The sequence below is a fragment of the Podarcis pityusensis genome (assembly GCF_964106645.2).
Source record: "Podarcis pityusensis genome assembly, chromosome: 7".
In the NCBI taxonomy this organism is placed as follows: domain Eukaryota; kingdom Metazoa; phylum Chordata; class Lepidosauria; order Squamata; family Lacertidae; genus Podarcis; species Podarcis pityusensis.
This window is the reverse complement of record NC_138031.1, coordinates 44,791,279-44,810,289: the sequence shown is the minus strand read 5'-3', so window position 1 is coordinate 44,810,289 and position 19,011 is coordinate 44,791,279. Positions and strand designations below refer to the sequence as shown.

At 43.8% G+C, this 19,011-nt stretch overlaps 1 protein-coding gene and 1 pseudogene across 3 annotated transcripts in view; one reads left to right on the top strand and one right to left on the bottom strand.

Moving 5' to 3' along the window:
* The window catches only part of TAF4B (TATA-box binding protein associated factor 4b), a 61,937-nt gene that overhangs the window by 3,455 nt on the left and 39,471 nt on the right, over positions 1-19,011 (top strand). The window contains exon 2 of one of the 2 annotated variants that reach the window (XM_081014432.1): positions 4,026-4,190. Coding sequence is in view for 1 of the 2 variants with exons in the window: in XM_081014431.1 (XP_080870557.1) it covers positions 11,335-11,716 (382 nt within the window). In the remaining variant the exon portion in view is untranslated. Of the gene's footprint in view, positions 1-4,025; positions 4,191-10,903; positions 11,717-19,011 lie in introns of those variants that run through there. The other variant, XM_081014431.1, reaches the window with a different exon arrangement.
* On the bottom strand, positions 8,116-10,773 carry LOC308481767 (malignant T-cell-amplified sequence 1 pseudogene; annotated as a pseudogene). Its single transcript, XR_013991430.1, has 2 exons — positions 10,658-10,773; positions 8,116-8,963 (listed from the first exon to the last, which is right to left on the bottom strand). The product of XR_013991430.1 is annotated as a malignant T-cell-amplified sequence 1 pseudogene (transcript).

Here is a 19,011-nt window from a genome sequence, read left to right as displayed (position 1 = left end):
GGGAGGAGTATCCCTAGTAAAGGTCTTCTCAAACCTAGTGAAGACTGAAAATTACGGAGGCCCACCTGTCACAAAACGGTGGCAAATAGCAGCAGAGAGTTTGACACAATCAGCTGGAAATCACTGGCATTTTCTGATAAGTGATCCATCTTTGAAAATTACTCAATTCTTTCCCACAGCATTTACCTTGTGGTGAGCAGTTCCATAGCACATCTTCTCTCAAGCTAAGTACATGCATTTACTCAGGAGATACTCTGCCGTTGTCGGCAGAATATACCGAGAGTAGTGCTGATAACACCAAGGTTGCACGTTTTATCCCTGTACGGGATGGTGTCATATTCCTACACTGCAGGGCGTTGGGCTAGGGTACCTTCTAATACTATGATTCTATTATCTAAAGGCTGTAAGTGGAGAAGGCCTTTGCTTTTATATTTTACCTTCCCACATGCACTTGCGTCTCAGCATATTTTTATCCATCTCCTGCATTTTCTTGTCCTATTCTTTTTACACACACAGTGTACCTCTTCCTCCCCACCCCACAACACCTGCAAGTTTCTTTCATCCCTTCTTCCTGGCTGTTTTACATTCACTTCGTTCTTCTGTAACAGTTCTTCTGTTATCTCCTTCCTTTCTATTCCCAGATGCTGATGATGGTGGTGATGAAGATAACAACCACCTTATATGTGAATTTCTAACCTCCTCTCTCTGGCCCTTTCCCCATAGGAGAGGGAAACCTAGCTTCCTCCCCACCCCACATTTCTCCTAGCAACATTTACTTAGCATGTAAGGAGTTGCTGGAGCCCATTGATCCAGCCCCAAGTCACAGCTGGGTGATGGAACAGGCAACTGAGGAAGCCCTGGATAGGTTGTGGCACTGAGAACCTCCTGAAAGTGACCCAAGGCACAGTGTCTGAGAAACATTGTGCTAAAGAGAAGGTTCCTGCCAGCAGCAGGAAGCAGAATGGCCCAGAACAGGATGCTGTAGGGCAACGGAACCAGCGACTTCAGATCTGGGGGGGGGGGGGGGGGCTGATCCTTGGATCCCTCAGCTACACTAGCTTGCTGGCTGTGGTGTTCCCTGGGTGGGGGTTTGGGTGGCTGTGCATGATTTTATTTTTTATTTTTAAACTAAGGTCTCTGTTTCAAACTGAGTGCAATAGAAAGTCAGATAAACTTATCACCCTGTTGAAAATAAGTCCTACCATGTTTATGCAGTTCGGCCGGTTTCAGTACAGCTTACTTCCAAATAACCTTAGGGTTGCAGCCTTTGGCAATTAGTCTTTGCTCAAGACTACTTGATCTCCTTACGATTTAGCATTCCTGACTTTCTCTGGGTTGTGCCCATAGTCACTGGCTTAACAGATAATGAGGTGCCATAGCTTGGCTCACGAGAGCAACTTTGTAGGGTGAGATGATGTACTTTCCTTATGATGCTGTTTTACTGCATTGGAGGGATTTTCTGAACAGGGAAATATGCCCTGAGTTTATTCCATTTATTGGTTTCTTTTGTCTTGCCCAGCTTTTTCAGCGCTGACATTTATGATTTGCATTTGTTATTGGGTGGAATATTCAGAGAGTAACACTTGAAATATGAGCCCCTGTGTCTCGATATAAAAACGAACTTACCAAGCAACACAGCACATTTGCAAGGGCATCAGTGTCTGAGATCTCTTCCAGAGAGATAATAATGAAACAAGAGACAGTCACGGCGATGCTAAATTTTGATTCTGTCCTGTGACATGTTAGTTTGCAAATATAAATATTTTAGAATAAAAAATACATGCCACGTTCACCAGTCAGCACTAATGGGAACAAGTGGCACAGTCCTAGTGACAAAATCTTCCAAAGGCCTGACTTTATTTTTTGAAAGGGAGTCTCCTACTCATAAGAATGCATACATAAATAAAATAAAAAATACAGCAGTGTTGTGCCTAACTTCCCCTAAGTCTTAAAATCTACCTAGGTTTTCTTTCTTTTCTCTTCTTTTCTACAATTCATGTATCAATCAATTCTATGTATCAATCAAGGGTAGAGTGCTCTTGTGCTTGAATGCTGCTTGCAGGTTTTCCACAGGCATCTGGCTGGCCAATGTCAGGGTGGGATGCTGTGACATCGCTTGATCCAGCAGGCTCTACGTTCTTAATCACATTTGTATGCCTTCTTTTCTCCAAAGGGCTTGTGGTGGTGTATGTGGTGTCCACAGCCAGCCCAACACATTTTGGCACCCGAGGCAAACCACAGACTCACAGGCCCCCCAGGTTAGTGAGATGGAGGTGGTGGTGTCAGTAAGACACTGTGGCTTACCATGGTGTTCAAACCAGGTCATTGAGTTTTATGGTTGAAAAGGTACGTGAATCCATTTTCCAGACTGCTACGCTACACTTGCTTGCTTTCATGAGAGGGAAACTTCACACCTTGTCAGTGCCTCTCCTCTGCCTCCATTAGCAACCCAGAACAAAATCTCGCTCGAGTTCATCCCAGCAGAAGGCACCAACTCTGAAGTGAACCTATGTTATCCCCACATGCTCCAATGACACATCTTTTTAGACTGCCTCCATTCAAGACATCATCCCTAGCTAGCAGGACCAGTGGTCAGAGATTATGGGAGTTGTAGTCCAACAACATTTGGGGACCCAAGGTTGTTCCAACATATATTAACATGTTATGTGTGATTCAGGGTTGGGAACTGGGCCAGCATGGTGTAGTGGTTAAGAGCGGTGGACTCATAATCTGGTGAACCGGGTTCGATTCCCTGCTCCTCCACATGCAGCTGCTGGGTGACCTTGGGCTAGTCACACTTCTCTGAAGTCTCTCAGCCCCACTCACCTCACAGAGTGTTTGTTGTGGAGGAGGAAGGGAAAGGAGATTGTTAGCCGCTTTGAGACTCCTTAGGGTAGTGATAAAGCGGGATATCAAATCCAAACTCTTCTTCTTTCCATACTGCTTACATCACAAACCACCTACTGCTGCTGATTTCATAGGGTGACTTCTGAAGCATGTAATTTGTATTGTGCCCTTGTCATGTAATGAATACCATGGAGCAGTCTTCCCCAACATGGCGTCTTCCGGATGTTCTGAACTACAGCTCTCATCATCCCTGATCACTGGACATGTTCGCAGAGGCTGATGGGAGTTCGAGTCCAAAACAACCGGAGGGCAGCAGATTGGGAAAAGCCATGGGATTCTCTTTGCAAAAGAGAAGTGCTGAAGACTTGGTCCATGTAAATCAATAATCACTGCTCACAGATCCTAAATGGGGATTCCTTCATTCCTTAGGATTGTGTGACAGTGGTGTGCTTATGTTACGTGTCTATTAAATCATCATCATAATAGTGGCTGCTAAATATGTCACTATAGTGTGTAGTTTCGAATACAAATTTGTGTGTTTACTCTTCAGGCTTGACTGCATTACAATTTGTGTGTGTCGCTTTCCTTAGAAGGTTTTCTCAGACTCAGATTATTATGTGCACAGAATTTTCAGACTGATTAGGTTGCTTTGTAGATGCATGTACAAATGTTGTTTAATGTTTCCTCCTATCTCCAGTGACATTCTTGTTGATTGCTACCAACTATGTTAGGGGTAGGCAGACTTTTGGATCAACTTTACTTTTTACTGGAACCCCAAGATGTACCAACTAGGTGCAAAAGACATATAACAGATATGACAGATGACATTTGCCAGAAATTCCCTTCCACATTCTACATAGGACAAACAGGCAAATCTCTACATTAAAGAATAGACTCAAAACTGAGTTCTGAAATGGCAATATTAAAAATATATCAACCTCCCAGAAAAAAATATTTTCCTTGTTGAGGTCTTTTGTGCTGTCTTTTGTGTGAGTACACATTGGCTCCCAATCTTGGATTTCTGAGTTTATTTCTATGAGCAATCCTCACTTGCAACCCTGGGGACATTTTAAAATAGCGTCTTACTGTGTACAAGAAGCGACTTGTCCAGATAATGGCATTATTCTTTCTGTAGCCTTTTATTTTGGCATTTCTCTACATCTCTCCTCCCTTTCCAGCCATTCTTCTAGAGCATGGAGTCATCTGGATATGTCTGTTCAAATCTAGGAGACAGAAATCTCCGGGACTTAAGTTATTAATGTGCCCAGCTGATTTCAATGGTGACCAAGCACAATAAACTAAGGGCTTCTTCTCAGCCAGAACTCAGTTCTGACAACTCTCAGGTGGGTGCCATTGCCATTCTAAGAGAATGAGGGAGATGTTCATGGTGAGTTCCAGCACTTCTTTTTCTAGAAAAATAGCACTAGTTGTAGTCAATGCTGCTGTTCTACTTATTCAAGACTTCTGCTTGTGCAGTGGGACTTATTCCTCACCATTCCTCAAGGACCCACAAAACTGTTCTATAGGGTTTCTCAACTACGTGGAAAAACATTTCGAGAGTGAACGGGTGGGGGCTGCAGAAGAGAGGACAGGGAAGTTCCATCGTGCAAGCAAAAGCCTATTATGCAAGTGGAACAACAGTGTTGAATACAACCCCAAATCTGGATCCAACTCAGTGTGTTTTGGAATGGTCTGGCACAAAGAATCATGAGATATCATGGACTGGTTGGATAAAGAGGAATGGTGGGAGGAACCAGCTGGGGAACCCCCAAAAGGAAGAAGGTTCAGAGTCTGGGGATTGGTGCTGGGATGACAATCGGTGGTCAGAGAGAGAAGAGGAAGAAGCCTGGGAGGAGGAGGTGTCAGAAGCTGAAGGGGTAACAGGGCTTAGTGAGCTGGGGGAGCCCGTGGCAGAGAGGCGGCCAGAAGCAGAGGCAGAAGCTGAAGCAGGAGAGGAGGGAGGTCAAGAGGCAGAGTCCAACTGTTGAAGAGGCATGAGTGTCTTCCCCTCCTGCTGCAACAAGTTCCTCTTCCACCCGCCCGCCCCCATGTCTCCCAGAACCAGGAGAGTCATGAAAAGGGTGGAGGAGATGTTAGCTACACACAGTTGCTGTGTCAGATTGCTTGGGGAAAATCCTGGAGAGGAGGGGACTTAGGCAGCTGCGGGGAGGCGGGAACTTGCAGTCTCTGCAACTGCTTCATGGGGGCAAGTCCCGCCAGAAATGAGTTGCTATGCTCATTAGGTCTGACACTCCTGTGTAGATCCTGTTTTTGCTAATAAAGAGTTAACTCCAACTTTCTTGGTGTGATTTACTGCTAGCTTGCTCCTGTCTTGGGACCAGTTAGGAATCAGCCAATAACCCCTATAAAATTGACTTGCTTTCTCCACCTCAAATCATGTATCAGTTGTATATTAGGTTTCACAGTGTGGCAAAACAACAACAGGAAACCCAAGCATTTGCTTTGGTGCAACAAAACCAGCTATTATGGTTATGACTGATTGGCTAAATAGGAGCTAAACAAACTACACCTGTATAGAATTGATATAAATTATTCTAACTGGCAACTGTGCCTTTCAATTGAAAATTTATGAAGTGCACAAGGTGTCCCCTAGCATCTGGTGGTACAACGTTATGTGACTTCTGTTGTCTCTGTCTCTAGACTGACAATGCTGTGAGCTATAGTAATTGATGCTAATTTATAATATACTGTAAGAAGCCCCATATTGAGAACATTATGGGTATGAAAGGGTTCTGGGAAAGCATATGAAAACATAATTTTGTGTATTATTTAGGGGGAAATTACCATCCTAATTTCCACAGTGTGACAATCAGTTTTGTTAACATACAATTCTGAAGAATAGTTTTTACAATTAATATTTCAGGGAAAACATACTGCAGCTCTCATGATTGCTTCTGTGCATCTGCCACAGTGGGAAAGATATACTCAAGGCATAAGAAAATTAAATGGAAAAATATGGCACATACACAGAATTTTTAGGGGAGGGGAGCAGTTTCCTCACTTGAAGCATGTAAACTATTTTGTTAATACAAGCTGTGAGTAGCATCAGCTTCTGTGTCAATTCGCTTGTTTTTCTTCATGCAGTCAATAATTTTGGTTCTTCTGAACTGAGACAAGTCTGGCCATAGATCTACGTAATGTGCAGTCTGATCCTAATCACATTTACTTGGAAGTAACTCCCACTGAGCTCAAGGTAAAGTGCACTACAGTCCTACATGGATCTACTCAGAAGGAAGCCCTGCTGAGTTCAACAGGCCTTAATCCAAGATAAGTGTATATAGGATTGCACCCTGAGAGCTCTTAGGATCAAAAGATCCTAATAAAAGATACAATTGGCCATTTTATTATATATATTTCCTCAGAATGTATTACTATCCTCTGAACAAGCGTACTAACTTAACGGCGGTAAGGTGAGGAAAGATGATGAGAAGTTTCATTTAATAATTTTTGCTTGGTGCACAACAGCCTTCCTCAATCTGCTGCCCTCATGATGCTTACAGCTTACAGCTGCCATCAGCCTCAGCCAACATGGCTATAAAGGATGAGACTGATAAAAAAAATTCAAAAACTGCTGGAGGGCATGAGGTTGGCAAAGGCTGTTGCACACCGGCGTCCTTAGTCTTATAAACTTTGGACATGATCACATTCATTTTGTATGGGCCTGGTGATTTAGAGGAATCAAACAGAAATTTACCACAGCAATCCATGCTGTGTCCAGTACTGGAGAAGTGGGGGGGGGGGGGGACTGTTGCAAGGCAGTTGTCTTGGAGAACCTTAATACAGAGCAATAATATAATGGGGTAACTTGTTGCCAGTAATCTGCTCCCGTAAGCAGACTGGCTGCTGCATTCCGCTCTAGTTAAGGCTTCTGGTTGAAATACACGGGTAGGTAAAGGGACCCCGACTGTTAGGTCCAGTCGTGGCCGACTCTGGGGTTGCGGCGCTCATCTCGCTTTATTGGCCAAGGGAGCCGGCGTACAGCTTCTGGGTCAGCATGTGGCCAGCATGACTAAGCTGCTTCTGGCAAACCAGAGCAGCGCACAGAAACGCCGTTTACCTTCCCACCGGAGTGGTACCTATTTATCTACTTACACATTGACGTGCTTTCAAACTGCTAGGTTGGCAGGAGCTGTGACTGAGCAACGGGAGCTCACCCCGTCATGGGGATTCGAACCACCAACCTTCTGATCGGCAAGCCCTAGGTTCTGTGGTTTAACCCACAGCGCCACCCACGTCCCTCTGAAATACATGGGTAGCCCCACACAAAGGACATTATGGTAATCAAGCCTTGAGGTTATCAGTGCAGGCACCATTTAGCCCAAGAATGCGGAACCTGCGGCATTTCAGATGTTGTTGGACTCCAACTCTCATTGGCCCCAGACCTCATTGCCAATGGACCCGGATGACAAGAGCTGCAGTCCAGAAATATCTGGAGAGCCACAGGTTCCCCATGCCCAATTTGGCTCTTGCCAATCCCTGGGCTGTTGCATTCTGTACCAGCAAAAGCTTCTGAACTGTCTTTAAAGGCAGCCCCATGAAGTGTTGGGTGGAGGAGATGTAGATGGGGGGGGGGGGGGCTCGAAGACCAGATGAAGCCTGTGTATCTTCAAAAAAATAGTTGCATGAATATTCCCTAGGAATCACCATTAAATGGATGTCATAATTTTCCAAACTCTCTAAGGAGCATGGATAGGCTTATAAAAAATTCATACAGCAAAAGCAACTAAATTGGATTTGTCAATTCACTTACAGGTTGGCTTATTGCTTGCATTTTAAAAGAGTCCCTATTTCTTATAACCTTTATATTTCTGTTGGACAAAGCAACATGTAAAACCCAAGCTTCTTGCACAAACCTAAAAAAATGATCATGGTACGGTTTACTTACACTTCTCAATATTTGGTGCTTGATTCCAATTCCATCTTCAATAATTGAATAGTAACTGCGACATGTTCATGATGTCCCAAAGCTGCATAAAACTTGTATGTCTTGTTTTTTTCTCATTAAAAAGAATTTAGGTGCACTGCACAAGCGAAGAGGGGGGAAAAACACCTACAATTATATTGTAATTGCTTTTCCTGAGTAGCTCAGACCAAGGGACTCATATTGTTGAAAGGGAATTCACCAGTCTTGAGCACTTCAGACAGATGGAAAACAATATACTGAATTTCAATTCAGCAGGAGAATATAAGTTAAACAGCATATCATCTGAACACAATAACAGCAATTCTTTTGAAGAATTACTAAAGTTGTTTGATGAAGCAAACTTTTATTTACATGCCATTTCTACTTGTTCCCCCCCCCCCAGCATTCATTTGATTTATTTAGCATCACCACAAAGTTTACATTTAGCCACACATTTTAAAAGAAGAATTAAAAACAGGCCCAGCTGTTTCTTCCTGCTTCTTCACTTATATGTCTTCATATGCCAGAGACCATCATTTAAATAGTGGATATTCTCAATGCCAATTCCTTTGTTGACCTTCTCAATATCCTCTGCCGACATCTTCATGACTCCAACACACAGGGCATGTTGCTTTCCTTCGGCCATTATTGCCATGATTGTATCAGCAGCAGCAGGATAAAGTTTAGCTCCTGGAGACGTCAGACCAGGGCACATGATATTTGCTCCACTAAGTACAAATTTAATGGCTCCTTTATCAACTTGTTGATGTGGTAGAATGAATGGGTATTTATGAAGTAATCTGAGCGTGGGATAAAATGGTCCTTCCCTTTGCCTGAAGAACAACAATTCTCCATTTACTGTGAGGATTTCTATATGTTCATGACAACGTACTATCTTCACAGGGTCTTTCTTTGGCATAATTTGATTTAGCCATGGTTCGATCCCAGGAAACTGGTCTATCAGCTGGTTCTTAATGCCTTTAATAACTGACGTTTTTAGTTGGATGCAGTTGGACACATTCTCCTTTTCATCAAATTTTTTGAACATCTTGCCGGGGTTTCCGCGAGAGCCCTAAGAACCGAGGGCCTGGAAGGCTAGCGACTAGCAGCAGCAGCAGCAGCTCCCACGCAGGCCCTGTTCCCACTCTCAAGCCCACGCCACCATTTCTACTTGTTGATTAGGAATTGGCAGCTGCAGATAAGCAGAAAAATGCTAGATTGTGTTAACCAATTATAGTAGTAGGAAATATTTAAGGATTAAATTACTAACACACTGGGTCTGCATAAGATGATGAACAGCATGAACCACAGACACAGAATTGGCAATGTTCTAAAATGCTTAATGGGAGTTTCAACTGGTAATGTTGAAACTGCTTATTTTTCTTTGTAAAACCTGTCCTTTAAATCATGTTTCTCCATTGTTACCCTTATCTTTTAACTTGAGGAAGACTAAAAGGTCCGCTACTTTGGGGGTCATCACAACACTGAAACTTTGTTTATGATTTCCAGACTAGAAGAACATACCTTTATTGATGGGGGAGTGTGGAAGGAAAGTTATTGGTTGCTTTACTGTGGGCAAGAGCCCACAATAATGGTGAGCATAAGGCCCCTCTGGGTGAAAGCCAGGTGAGAGATGGGGTGGAGATTCTGGATGTTTAAAGATGAAGTCTCAGATCCACACTATTGGATACAAGTGCATTGTCTGCAACATGTGATCTACTTTCTTATTAGGGATTATTCTGAATTATTCTGAATTAGGGATTATTCTCTCTTCTGTTTAAGTTGAAGCTGTTAAACTAGCTTACCATATTTGTATAGTTTACTCGGTGACGAGTGATTGCCAAAGAAGCAGCAGCATTGTATGGATTTATTTTTTGTATTTATTTGCTAAATTAACATTATTTCTAAATGTTTCTAAGCTTTATTTTGAAATGTGAAATGCTGTAAGATACTTTGGGCATAATTTGTGGGGAAGTAAGTCCCACTGAGATAACTAAGACTCCCTCCTAGGTAAGTGTAAAAAGTTGCAGTTGAAAATATATTCAGTGGTTCAGCAGCAGTTTGTTGAGGAGCAACAAGAATGGCTATTGACCAAAATAAATAAGTAAAAATCCAGTAAAAATCACATGTCAGTGTGATTATTAACACAGGCATCACAAGAGAGTTCAGTAGTAGGTGGTCAAGCAGTCCCTGCAAATGCACAGTTCTGCCCCACTTGCAGTGATATAATGTGCCACTTTAGTTGTTGCAGCAGCTAGTAAACTGGCAGCATAAAATTGCACCGCCTGAGAGTCTTTTCGCTCTCTCAAAACCACATCCATGCTTATGTTTTTTAAAAAGCAAAATGAGCACAATTAAGGATCGTTTCATTAATCTATAAATGTCTGTAAGAAAGCAGAACAGCCTGCCTGTCCTCAAAAGGATGCACCCTGCTTATTTTGTAAGCCTCATGACAAAAATTGAAAACCACTAACTACTTTGTTAAGAGTAGCCCTAACACAGTAGACTTGTATTGAACCACTAGCCTGGAAGCCGTAAGTAACAAGGAAATGCATGCAGCTCAGTGCAGGAAATTTTATGCAGAAAAGTGAGCAGGTGGGTGGTGGAAGGTTAGAGCTCCATTTCCTTCCTCTGCACTCTTTACGGAAAAACAGCACGCTGCTGTGTTATTCACTCCTCCGTTACTAGTAAAAAGCTTCTTCCTCTTTGCATGCTAGTAACTTTTGGGGTGCTTATTTACAAGGCTGCAGGGGTGCCTGTGGATGTGCACTGCGCTGACTCCCCAAGTAATACCAATTTAAAGAAAACACCACCCCAAAGCAAACATTTTAAAAGTACAAATCCCTAAATTATAGGCATTCTGTTGGCATTACCAACTCCACTTACTTCTTCGATGCAACGTGCGCCTTCGGTGAGGGAGGGTGTTTGGGTGTAAGAGAGAGAAAACCACCAAGTGCATTCGATTTCCCCAATAACCTTCCGCCTCCGGCGTTCTTCAGCGGCGCGGGGGGCCGTGCTCTCTGCGTGACGCCGCGCGACACCGCCCAGCCGAGGTTGCCCGGTGTAGCCAATGAGCCGCCAGGAGAGCTAGGGCGCGTGCGCCGGGGAGCCCCGCGTGGCTATATAAACATGGCTAACGGAGAGCGGAGCGGCTTGGGGGCTGTTCCTCGGGGCGGGTCTTGGAGGCGGCGCGGGGCTCCGTAGGGCGTTGCCGGCTCGCGTGCGCCGCTGTCCTGGCTGGAGCCTTCTGCTCCAGGCGAGAAGTGCCTGGCGCTACACGTGCGCGCCTCTGAGGAGGAGAAGCCGGCAGCGGCTGCGTGACCATGTGTTTTCTGCAGCCGTGCCCCTAACTCTTGCTTGGTCCGCGAGCGGTGCAGCCTCTGAGGCAGCTTGTTTCGCTGGGGACTCTGCCGCCGCCGCCGCCGCCGCTGCCGCTGCTTTTGCCGCATCGTCAGCTGCGGAAGCTTCGCCGGCTCCTGGGCCCCCTCGGAGGCTGCTATGCTGTGGACTCGCTCGGAGTCTCCGCAAGGCTCCCGCACTTTCCGCCGCGCGCCCTCTCCTCCATGACGACCCCGGGAGCAGCCGCGCCGGGGAGGGTCCTGCCCTCCGGGTCTCCTGAGCTCGCTGCCTTGGCGGCCGGCCCCGCCACCACCGCCGCCGCCGCCTTGAATGGGACCGGGGGGCTCCGCGAGGCCCACAGCACGGCACCGCCCGCCGCGGCGGTCGCCTTGAACGCCGAAGTTCCCCTCAGCAGAGTCCCTCCTTCCGTCGCCCAGCAGCCCCAGGCGGCGTCCGCTGCCGCGGCGGGCAAAGGGGCGCCTCCGGCTCAGCAGCTCCCCAAGACGCCCGGCGCGGGGACCAGGCTGCCGGCCCCTCAGCCCGGAGCCCCCAAAGCCCCGCAGACGGTGACGATACAGCTACCTGCGAACTTCCAGATCCCGCCGGGTGAGTTGCCATCTCCCTTTCCTGGCAGCGCTCCTGTTGGATGAGGCCAAGTTTTGGATGAGTTTTGTTTTGTTTTCAGCTAACGGGTCAAGCCATCAGGGAACTAGTGGCGAGTTATGGGCATCATGGTGGGGTGAGCCTTCTAAACATGAGAGCAGGGCCGATTGCTTCGTGGCAAAGAACTGATTCTCACGCACACGGTCCCAGCTTCAATTTCTGCTATCGGGGTGGGGGGTGGGAGTGGGGACAACGACATGGGACTCCTGTTCAAACTCTGCAGAGTGCCGAGCAGGTTAAATGGTGTTTATTGTGGGGATGGAGTAGCCTTCATCACCCCTTCCGATCTTTCGCAGCACCTGCCCACTGAATGTTGTTGGCACCAAAATGCCAGCCTGTGTATCTCTGCCTCCCCCCCCCCCATTCAATGCAGATTCCTTGGGAAAATCAGATAGGACTTTTTAAAAAAATGTTTCCAGCAACCCATCTGCAGTATCTGTACTGTATGGTTCACAGCATTAAGTCTTTATATGGAAACACTCCGATTCAATATTAAGTGAACTTTTTTATGTTCTAGAAGTGTGACATAGACTATCATAGAAGTAAAGGGAGAAAGTTAGTATTGTAATCCCCTTAGTTTCACTTTCTAATCGCAGATCGGTGACTTAAAAGTTCCCACAACTGCATATTTGCGTGAAATGATTCCACTGAACTGTTGCTAAATTGCTCATCTAAGTTATGCTTGTGCCACATATAATAAACTGACATGAACTTTTTTGCCTGCCTGAGGTAGGCTTAGTTTCCTTCTCTTCTCCCTGCCCGCTTGCAAAGATATAATATACTTGCAAAAGTTTTTCAAAACGTTTTGACACCCAAGCTTTTAATGTTGAAGTTTTGATAACTTGTGCAATTAAAATGTGTTTTGAAGCTAGCTTCAGCTTTGAGTTGGTATCATATTTTTCTAATTAAAGTTCTATCTTTTTGAGAAATTGATATTGCTCTCATTTACCCAGACTTCATTACTTGACAGGTGCAGGTGGTAGGTGTTAAAAAGAGAAAATATTAGGAGTTGGAACAAACAGAAATATTAGCTGTTAGACTTTGGTATGGCAGAATTTCTGTGTAGCAAATGTGACAATACAAAAATAGTTATCTAATTAGCACCCCTGGCAGGAGTGCCACTGCAGGGGCCTGTTCAGACATTGCTCTTCTTGTCACCAACAACATATGTCATGAAATCAGGAGCAACTTGGTAAGTTTCAGTCTTATTCATTGCTCCCTTGGTATGCATGAAAGGGAGTGATCATCCTAGGAGATCCTGCAGTTCAAACTGAGTGTGGGTGACCTTGGAGTCGGTAGTTATCTATATCTCATGATGCTGCTTTTTTTTTTTTGAGGAAACATGGCAATGCACTGATTTTCCTGCCCTAATTTTGAATCTGTGCCAATGTATCTGTTGAAGGAAGGGCACAGGTTGGTCGACTCCAGAACAGCTGCAGCTTACTTCATCCTCATTTGTTTCATATACATTTTAACACTAGTGGCAGAAAAAACTCCTGCATAGTGGTGGCAGGGCTATTGTTGGTCACACACAAACTTTGCCACAACAAACATTACTTGCCATGAGTGCCATTGACTGATAGAGCGGCTGCAGGCCCAGAGCAAGTAACAAGTTGAAAAATGTACCTTACCATATTGTCCAAGTATTAATTGTTGCTGTTCGTCCCTGCTGCTAGCTGTGTTAAAGATGACTTGTTACATCAAGGCAATCTGTAGTGTGTCTTCCCTGACAACATCTGAGCATTACTGAAGGCATCAGTGATAGGGAGAATTTGCTGGAAAAAAGATCGCTACTATGTTTCTACATAATGTTTTCAGTTTTAGAAATTCATTGTTTCATGAGATTAGCTGCATGAAAAAAATACATCCTGAGCTAGGCAGCTAGAATGAATAATCTAGTAAAATGTACAACCAAATTCATAATTTCTTATGACTGTTCCCAAGAAAACACAATTACTTATGCATACAGGTATTCTAGCATGCTAAAATGAGTATTTAACAGTTTTCAACACCTTAATTTTTTTCCTCAGGTCTAAAGTGTGTGAATTGTAACATCTTAAAATATTTTGGAGCTGTATCAAAAGCTGCATATCTGCTCACTCAGACTTCTGTACATGCAGTTGAACTTCTTTCTCTGCAGTCCATGTACACCCTCAAAATCAGCTCTAGAGGGTTTGGGTGACCCTCCAGAGCAGATTTTTTTTTTTTTTTTTGCAGGGGTGCATTCGGGAAGGAGAAGAAACAAAATCCCATGTGTACAGAAATTCACAGCACCCCAAATAACGAGGGCTGCAAGAGCTGGTCCAAACAGAAAAAAAATTAACTGCCCTCCTAAAAAATCAAGCAATGTACCATATGGCTTTCCTATGGAAGGGAGTTCCAGGGATTAGAGGCTGCTATAGAATAGTGTTTACAAGCATTTAAATACAGTGGTGCCCCGCAAGACGAATGCCTCGCAAGACGGAAAACCCGCTAGACGAAAGGGTTTTCCGTTTTTGAGTTGCTTCGCAGGACGAATTTCCCTATGGGCTTGCTTCGCAAGACGAAAATGTCTTGCGAGTCTTGAGATTTTTTTTCCGCTTTCCCCCCCTTTTTCTAAGCGCTAAGCCGCTAATAGCCTTTTAGCAGCTAAGCCGCTAAGCCGCTAAGCCTTTAATAGCCGCTAAACCGCTAATAGCGCTAATCCGCTAAGCCGCTAATAGGGTTGCTTCGCAAGACGAAAAAACCGCTAGACGAAGACACTCGCGGAACGGATTAATTTCGTCTTGCGAGGCACCACTGTACAGTCAAAGCTCTCTTTCATTATTTTTATTGAAACATAACACGTTCTTAATCAAATATTTCTATTCATCTATTTTGAGCTGCTAGAAATAGTTGAGGTTTTTATACAGCATGTTAAATTAACACGGAGCTCCTTTTTTCTTCTTTTTTAATAATGTAGTTAAGCGTGATACATCAAACCATCAATTTAGGGTGATGAGACATCATCTGATTCAAAATTTTCCACATCGCTGTTGGACATAGCCATAATATTTTTTGTTTTTCTTACTAAGATTGCACTGCTTTGAAAAACAGTAGCTGATATTGCAACCCACGTGAGTGAGACATCCTTGAATGCTCAGCCTCAATGGATTGCCATACGTAGGCAAAGCTTGTTTGTCCTTGTCGCTACCTTTGCCTGTCTGCCACGGTGATTTCCTTTATTCTAGACAAAATGCAATTATGTAACCCAACTGTGCTGATGGTTTCCAGATTTTGTCATGCTTTCTACAACAGTTTACCGTAAATTGGCAGCATGAATTTATGCATCTGCAGTCTCCCTCTGTGTCTTAAAAAAAAAATATCCAAAGAGTGGCAGACAAGTAAGAACCTGTACATGCATCTCTAGGGATAGCATAGGATGAAATCTACTTACTGTGCTTTGGCATTAGAAGTGACTTATGTGAGGGCTAGGGCAATTACCTAATTAACACATGCACTCTCTATTTTTTGAAGCAATTCTTTTTAGATGCAAGCATGAGCTACAGTAGACATTATCGTGGAAGAATCATCCCCTTCTACTAGGGAATAATGCCTCTTCCATAATGCTGATAGTATTGGTACATTTAAGACAAATCATTCTGATTAATTGGGGGCATCGTTTTGGTCTTGCATTTTAAAATCAGCTAAACTTGTCAATTAATAAAAATGGGATTCTGCAATAGTGCCAAAATAGAGGGTAAAATATAATATTGGGTAGACACTCCACTGCACTGTAAAGTCCATGTGACCCAGAGTGAAGTCCGTAATGAGCAGCCTATGGTCCACCAGCAGGGTAGTGCTTAACTATAAGGCTGGCTGAATGCAAGTTGCTGAAACCAATTTAGAAATTGTATCAGCAAGATTATCTAGAAGTTACTGGTTTTGTTTTTTCTTTCTGTTTGCTACTGTTTGGTCGCTACTTTTTCTTGCTTTCTGTTTGCTACTGTTTCTGCAACTTGCTTCTTTTGACTCCTTTTGTAAACAGTTGGCTGAATAGCACATGTGCTTGACTGCTCTGGGGAGTTGGATGCAGTTTGCCCCTTCTCCTTAAAAAATACCGCAGATCAGGATTTCCCTGGGTCTAGGCTGGGGATATCTAAAATGCTGGTGGCAACTGTTAGTACAGGCTAGAGCTGCAATACTCTTAACTATCTTGCAGGGAGTGTCAAGAGTGTTGTGTCATCACAGAAAGAAATGAATGGGTGAAGAGGGGGGAGAAGACAGCAGCATACAAGACGAAAAGTTGCTGCAAGTGTATCCTGTGTCTCAAAAGGCTCAAGGCAACCTTCAAGAAGAGCCTTTGACCAAACAGACGTTTAGTGACACACATGAATAATAATTTCACAAAGCCAGTAGGTGTTTATTTAAAATACTTGTAGCCCATTATTCATTGTTCATACAGTTGCACGCACAAACACAATAAAGCAGTATTTCATTAAAATACAACTTACTATATCATCGAATACACTGGCACCACTTTAGCCAAGTGCTTGGGTGAAAAGCCACTTTTTACATGCTGTCAAAAGTCTGTTGTCATTGGTAGTGATTGCACCTTAAAGGCCAGGGTATTCCAGACTTTCTATTGAGGAAGTTGTATTCATTATACAGGATTAATAATGTACCGAAAGAACTTATTTGCATTCTGCACTGGGAATGGTTGTTCTTGCACACTATTATTGCCATTACTCACTAAGGTAACTATGCTTGAACTTGGCTGAAGAATTGGGAAGTAACACTTTCTGCTTTGTAGTCAGCAAAGGCTGGTGCTCTGAAACAGCAAAATTGTGGAAGCTTATGAGCCAGGCCCTAGAGAGCAACATTCCCCAACCTGGTGCCCTCCAGATACTTGAACTGGAACTCACCTCACATCAGCTGCAGCCAGTGAAGCTGTGGGGGTCATGGGCATCATAGTCTACACATGGAGGGCACCAGGTTGGGCAAAGTTTGCCCTTGAGCAGGGGCAGGGTAGCCAAGTTTGCGGGTGGCACTAAATTGTTCAGGGTGGGTAAAACAAATAGGTTGTGAAGAGCTCTAAATGATCTCTCCAAATGTAATGAATGGGTGGTAGAATGGCAAATGCAATTCTGTGTAAGCAAGTGTAAAGTGATGTAAGTTGTGGCAGAAAACCCTTAATTTCACATTTTAAGAATGTGGGGTCTGAACTTTCTGCTATGAGGAAAAGCTAAAACATTAGGGGCTTTCTCAAGGGTTTCAGAAAGTTTTCTGATGCATAGGAAATTTATCCAATTCAGAATTTCCCAATTTCTAAAAAAAACCCCTACCCCTCCTAATTTCCCAAATCTTACGATGGGAACCATTGAACTTTCGGCCTTTAGCATTCAAAGGGAATTTGTCATAAGTGCCTTTGTAGAGGTCTCAGCTGATTAAGTCACTCAGTAGCATTTTACTGGGTTGTGTTTTGAGGACCCGAGTGTTCTCCACAACTTACTTTCATAGTTATTCTTCCCCATGCCTGTCTAAAATACAGGAACAGGCATTTTAGTGGAGGCAACAGAGGGAAATATTAAATCGATCTTAAGTTCTCTGGCACAATAATAGCTTCTTTCTTTGAAAACCAAAGCAGAAGCATATACAAACTACTGCACATATAGTTCTGTTCAGATAATTCCTGGGTTGGGGTGGCTGAGAAGGCTTAGCAGTTATTAGAAAGATTTTCAAAGCTGATGAGCAAGATAGCAATAGCCAGGGCACCTGCGCAGTGACACTTTTGTTGCCGTTACCAAACACTGCCTCCTGTGGAGCGAAGTAGCAAATAGGTTTTCTTCTGGTTATGTGTTGCTTACCTGTTCTTGGGATTCTTCCAGATGTGCACTGTCCCCTTCCTTTCTATGCTCAGGGGCACCCAACCTCCTATGCAGCTGTTCTAAGGCAACAGTTATCAGGCCACCACACAGGGCGCTTGTTTCGGTTCAACCCTAGAACTGTTTCTCCTGGCAGGTGTTCAAATGTGGGCGAGTGTTGTAGAACAGCGCTAGATAATCCATGTTCTCAGGCACTTGTGACACATGCTTAGAATTTCATGAAGGGAAAACACACACTTAACTAGCTGCACCATTAGATGGCAGTGTTGTACAACTATGTTGCAGTTAGCGGACAGGATTATAACTATTGCAGAGCCATGTGCTTCATTCTTAAGGACATTTGGACACATGATGTGAAGTGCCTCTTGGCCTTTTATGCAGCCCATGTATACAAGTGAAAATAAATGTAGGGTAGAAAGTAGAACAAAGGCACCAAAGCTTTGTGGCACCCAGGCTACCCTATGTAGATTGTGCATTTTGTACTGAGATGTCAAAGCATTTTTTGGTGTGTGTGTGTGTGTGTTTTTTACAGCTAGGTCCTGTGCATGCATACTTATGAATAAGTGCACCGTAAGCTTATTTAGACATGTGTGTTTAGGATTGCAGTTTCAGGCTTGCAAACTGCAGATGAGCATGAGACCCCTAATTTGCAATTTTGTCTTCATTTATACTCCTGTACCCAGCACTTTTTTACTCACACCTTTGGGAGTTGCTGATGATTGGAAACACTTGGATGTTTCTTACTACCCTTCTTTACACACTGCTACTCTTTTTTTATTAATGAATTTTATATGTTTGCTATTTATCTTACAGTTTCTGTGAAGGGTGAACTATAAAGTCAACAATAAATTAAGTTTCAAGCATTTCCTCCTCTGAAGCCACAGTTGCTGTAGTTTTCCTGTATGTTTACCAGTCCCCCTCCTCTTTTCTTTCTTCTGCCTTCTCTTCTGTTACTTGTGCCCTAGTTTATCCTTCCAGGCTGTCCCGGATCCTTCTTCCTCCCCCAACTTGGAACTACACATACCAATTAAACCTTTTCTCTAGCAGTGATCTGTAGCTGAGAGAAGATGTCAAAGGCTGGCCTTTGTTAGGCTCTCTACTTGCTACCTGCAGAATAGCTGAGGGAAGCGTTGGTGGGGGTGTAAAGAGCTTTGAGAGAGTTGTTTCTCCCTAGAGTTAATGGGGGATTTGAAAGAAGGATCACTTGATGGTGTTGTAATAGACAGCCATACCACTCTTTAGAAACAAACAAGTTTCACAAGGTTTTATGTTGGTTTTGAAGCTGCCTTGGTTAGAGGTGACAACAGAGCAGCACTTTTAGCTCTCTAACTTATTGTTCTCTAACGGCACCTACCGTTTAGAGGATTTAACAAGTACCCAGCTATTACTCCTGAA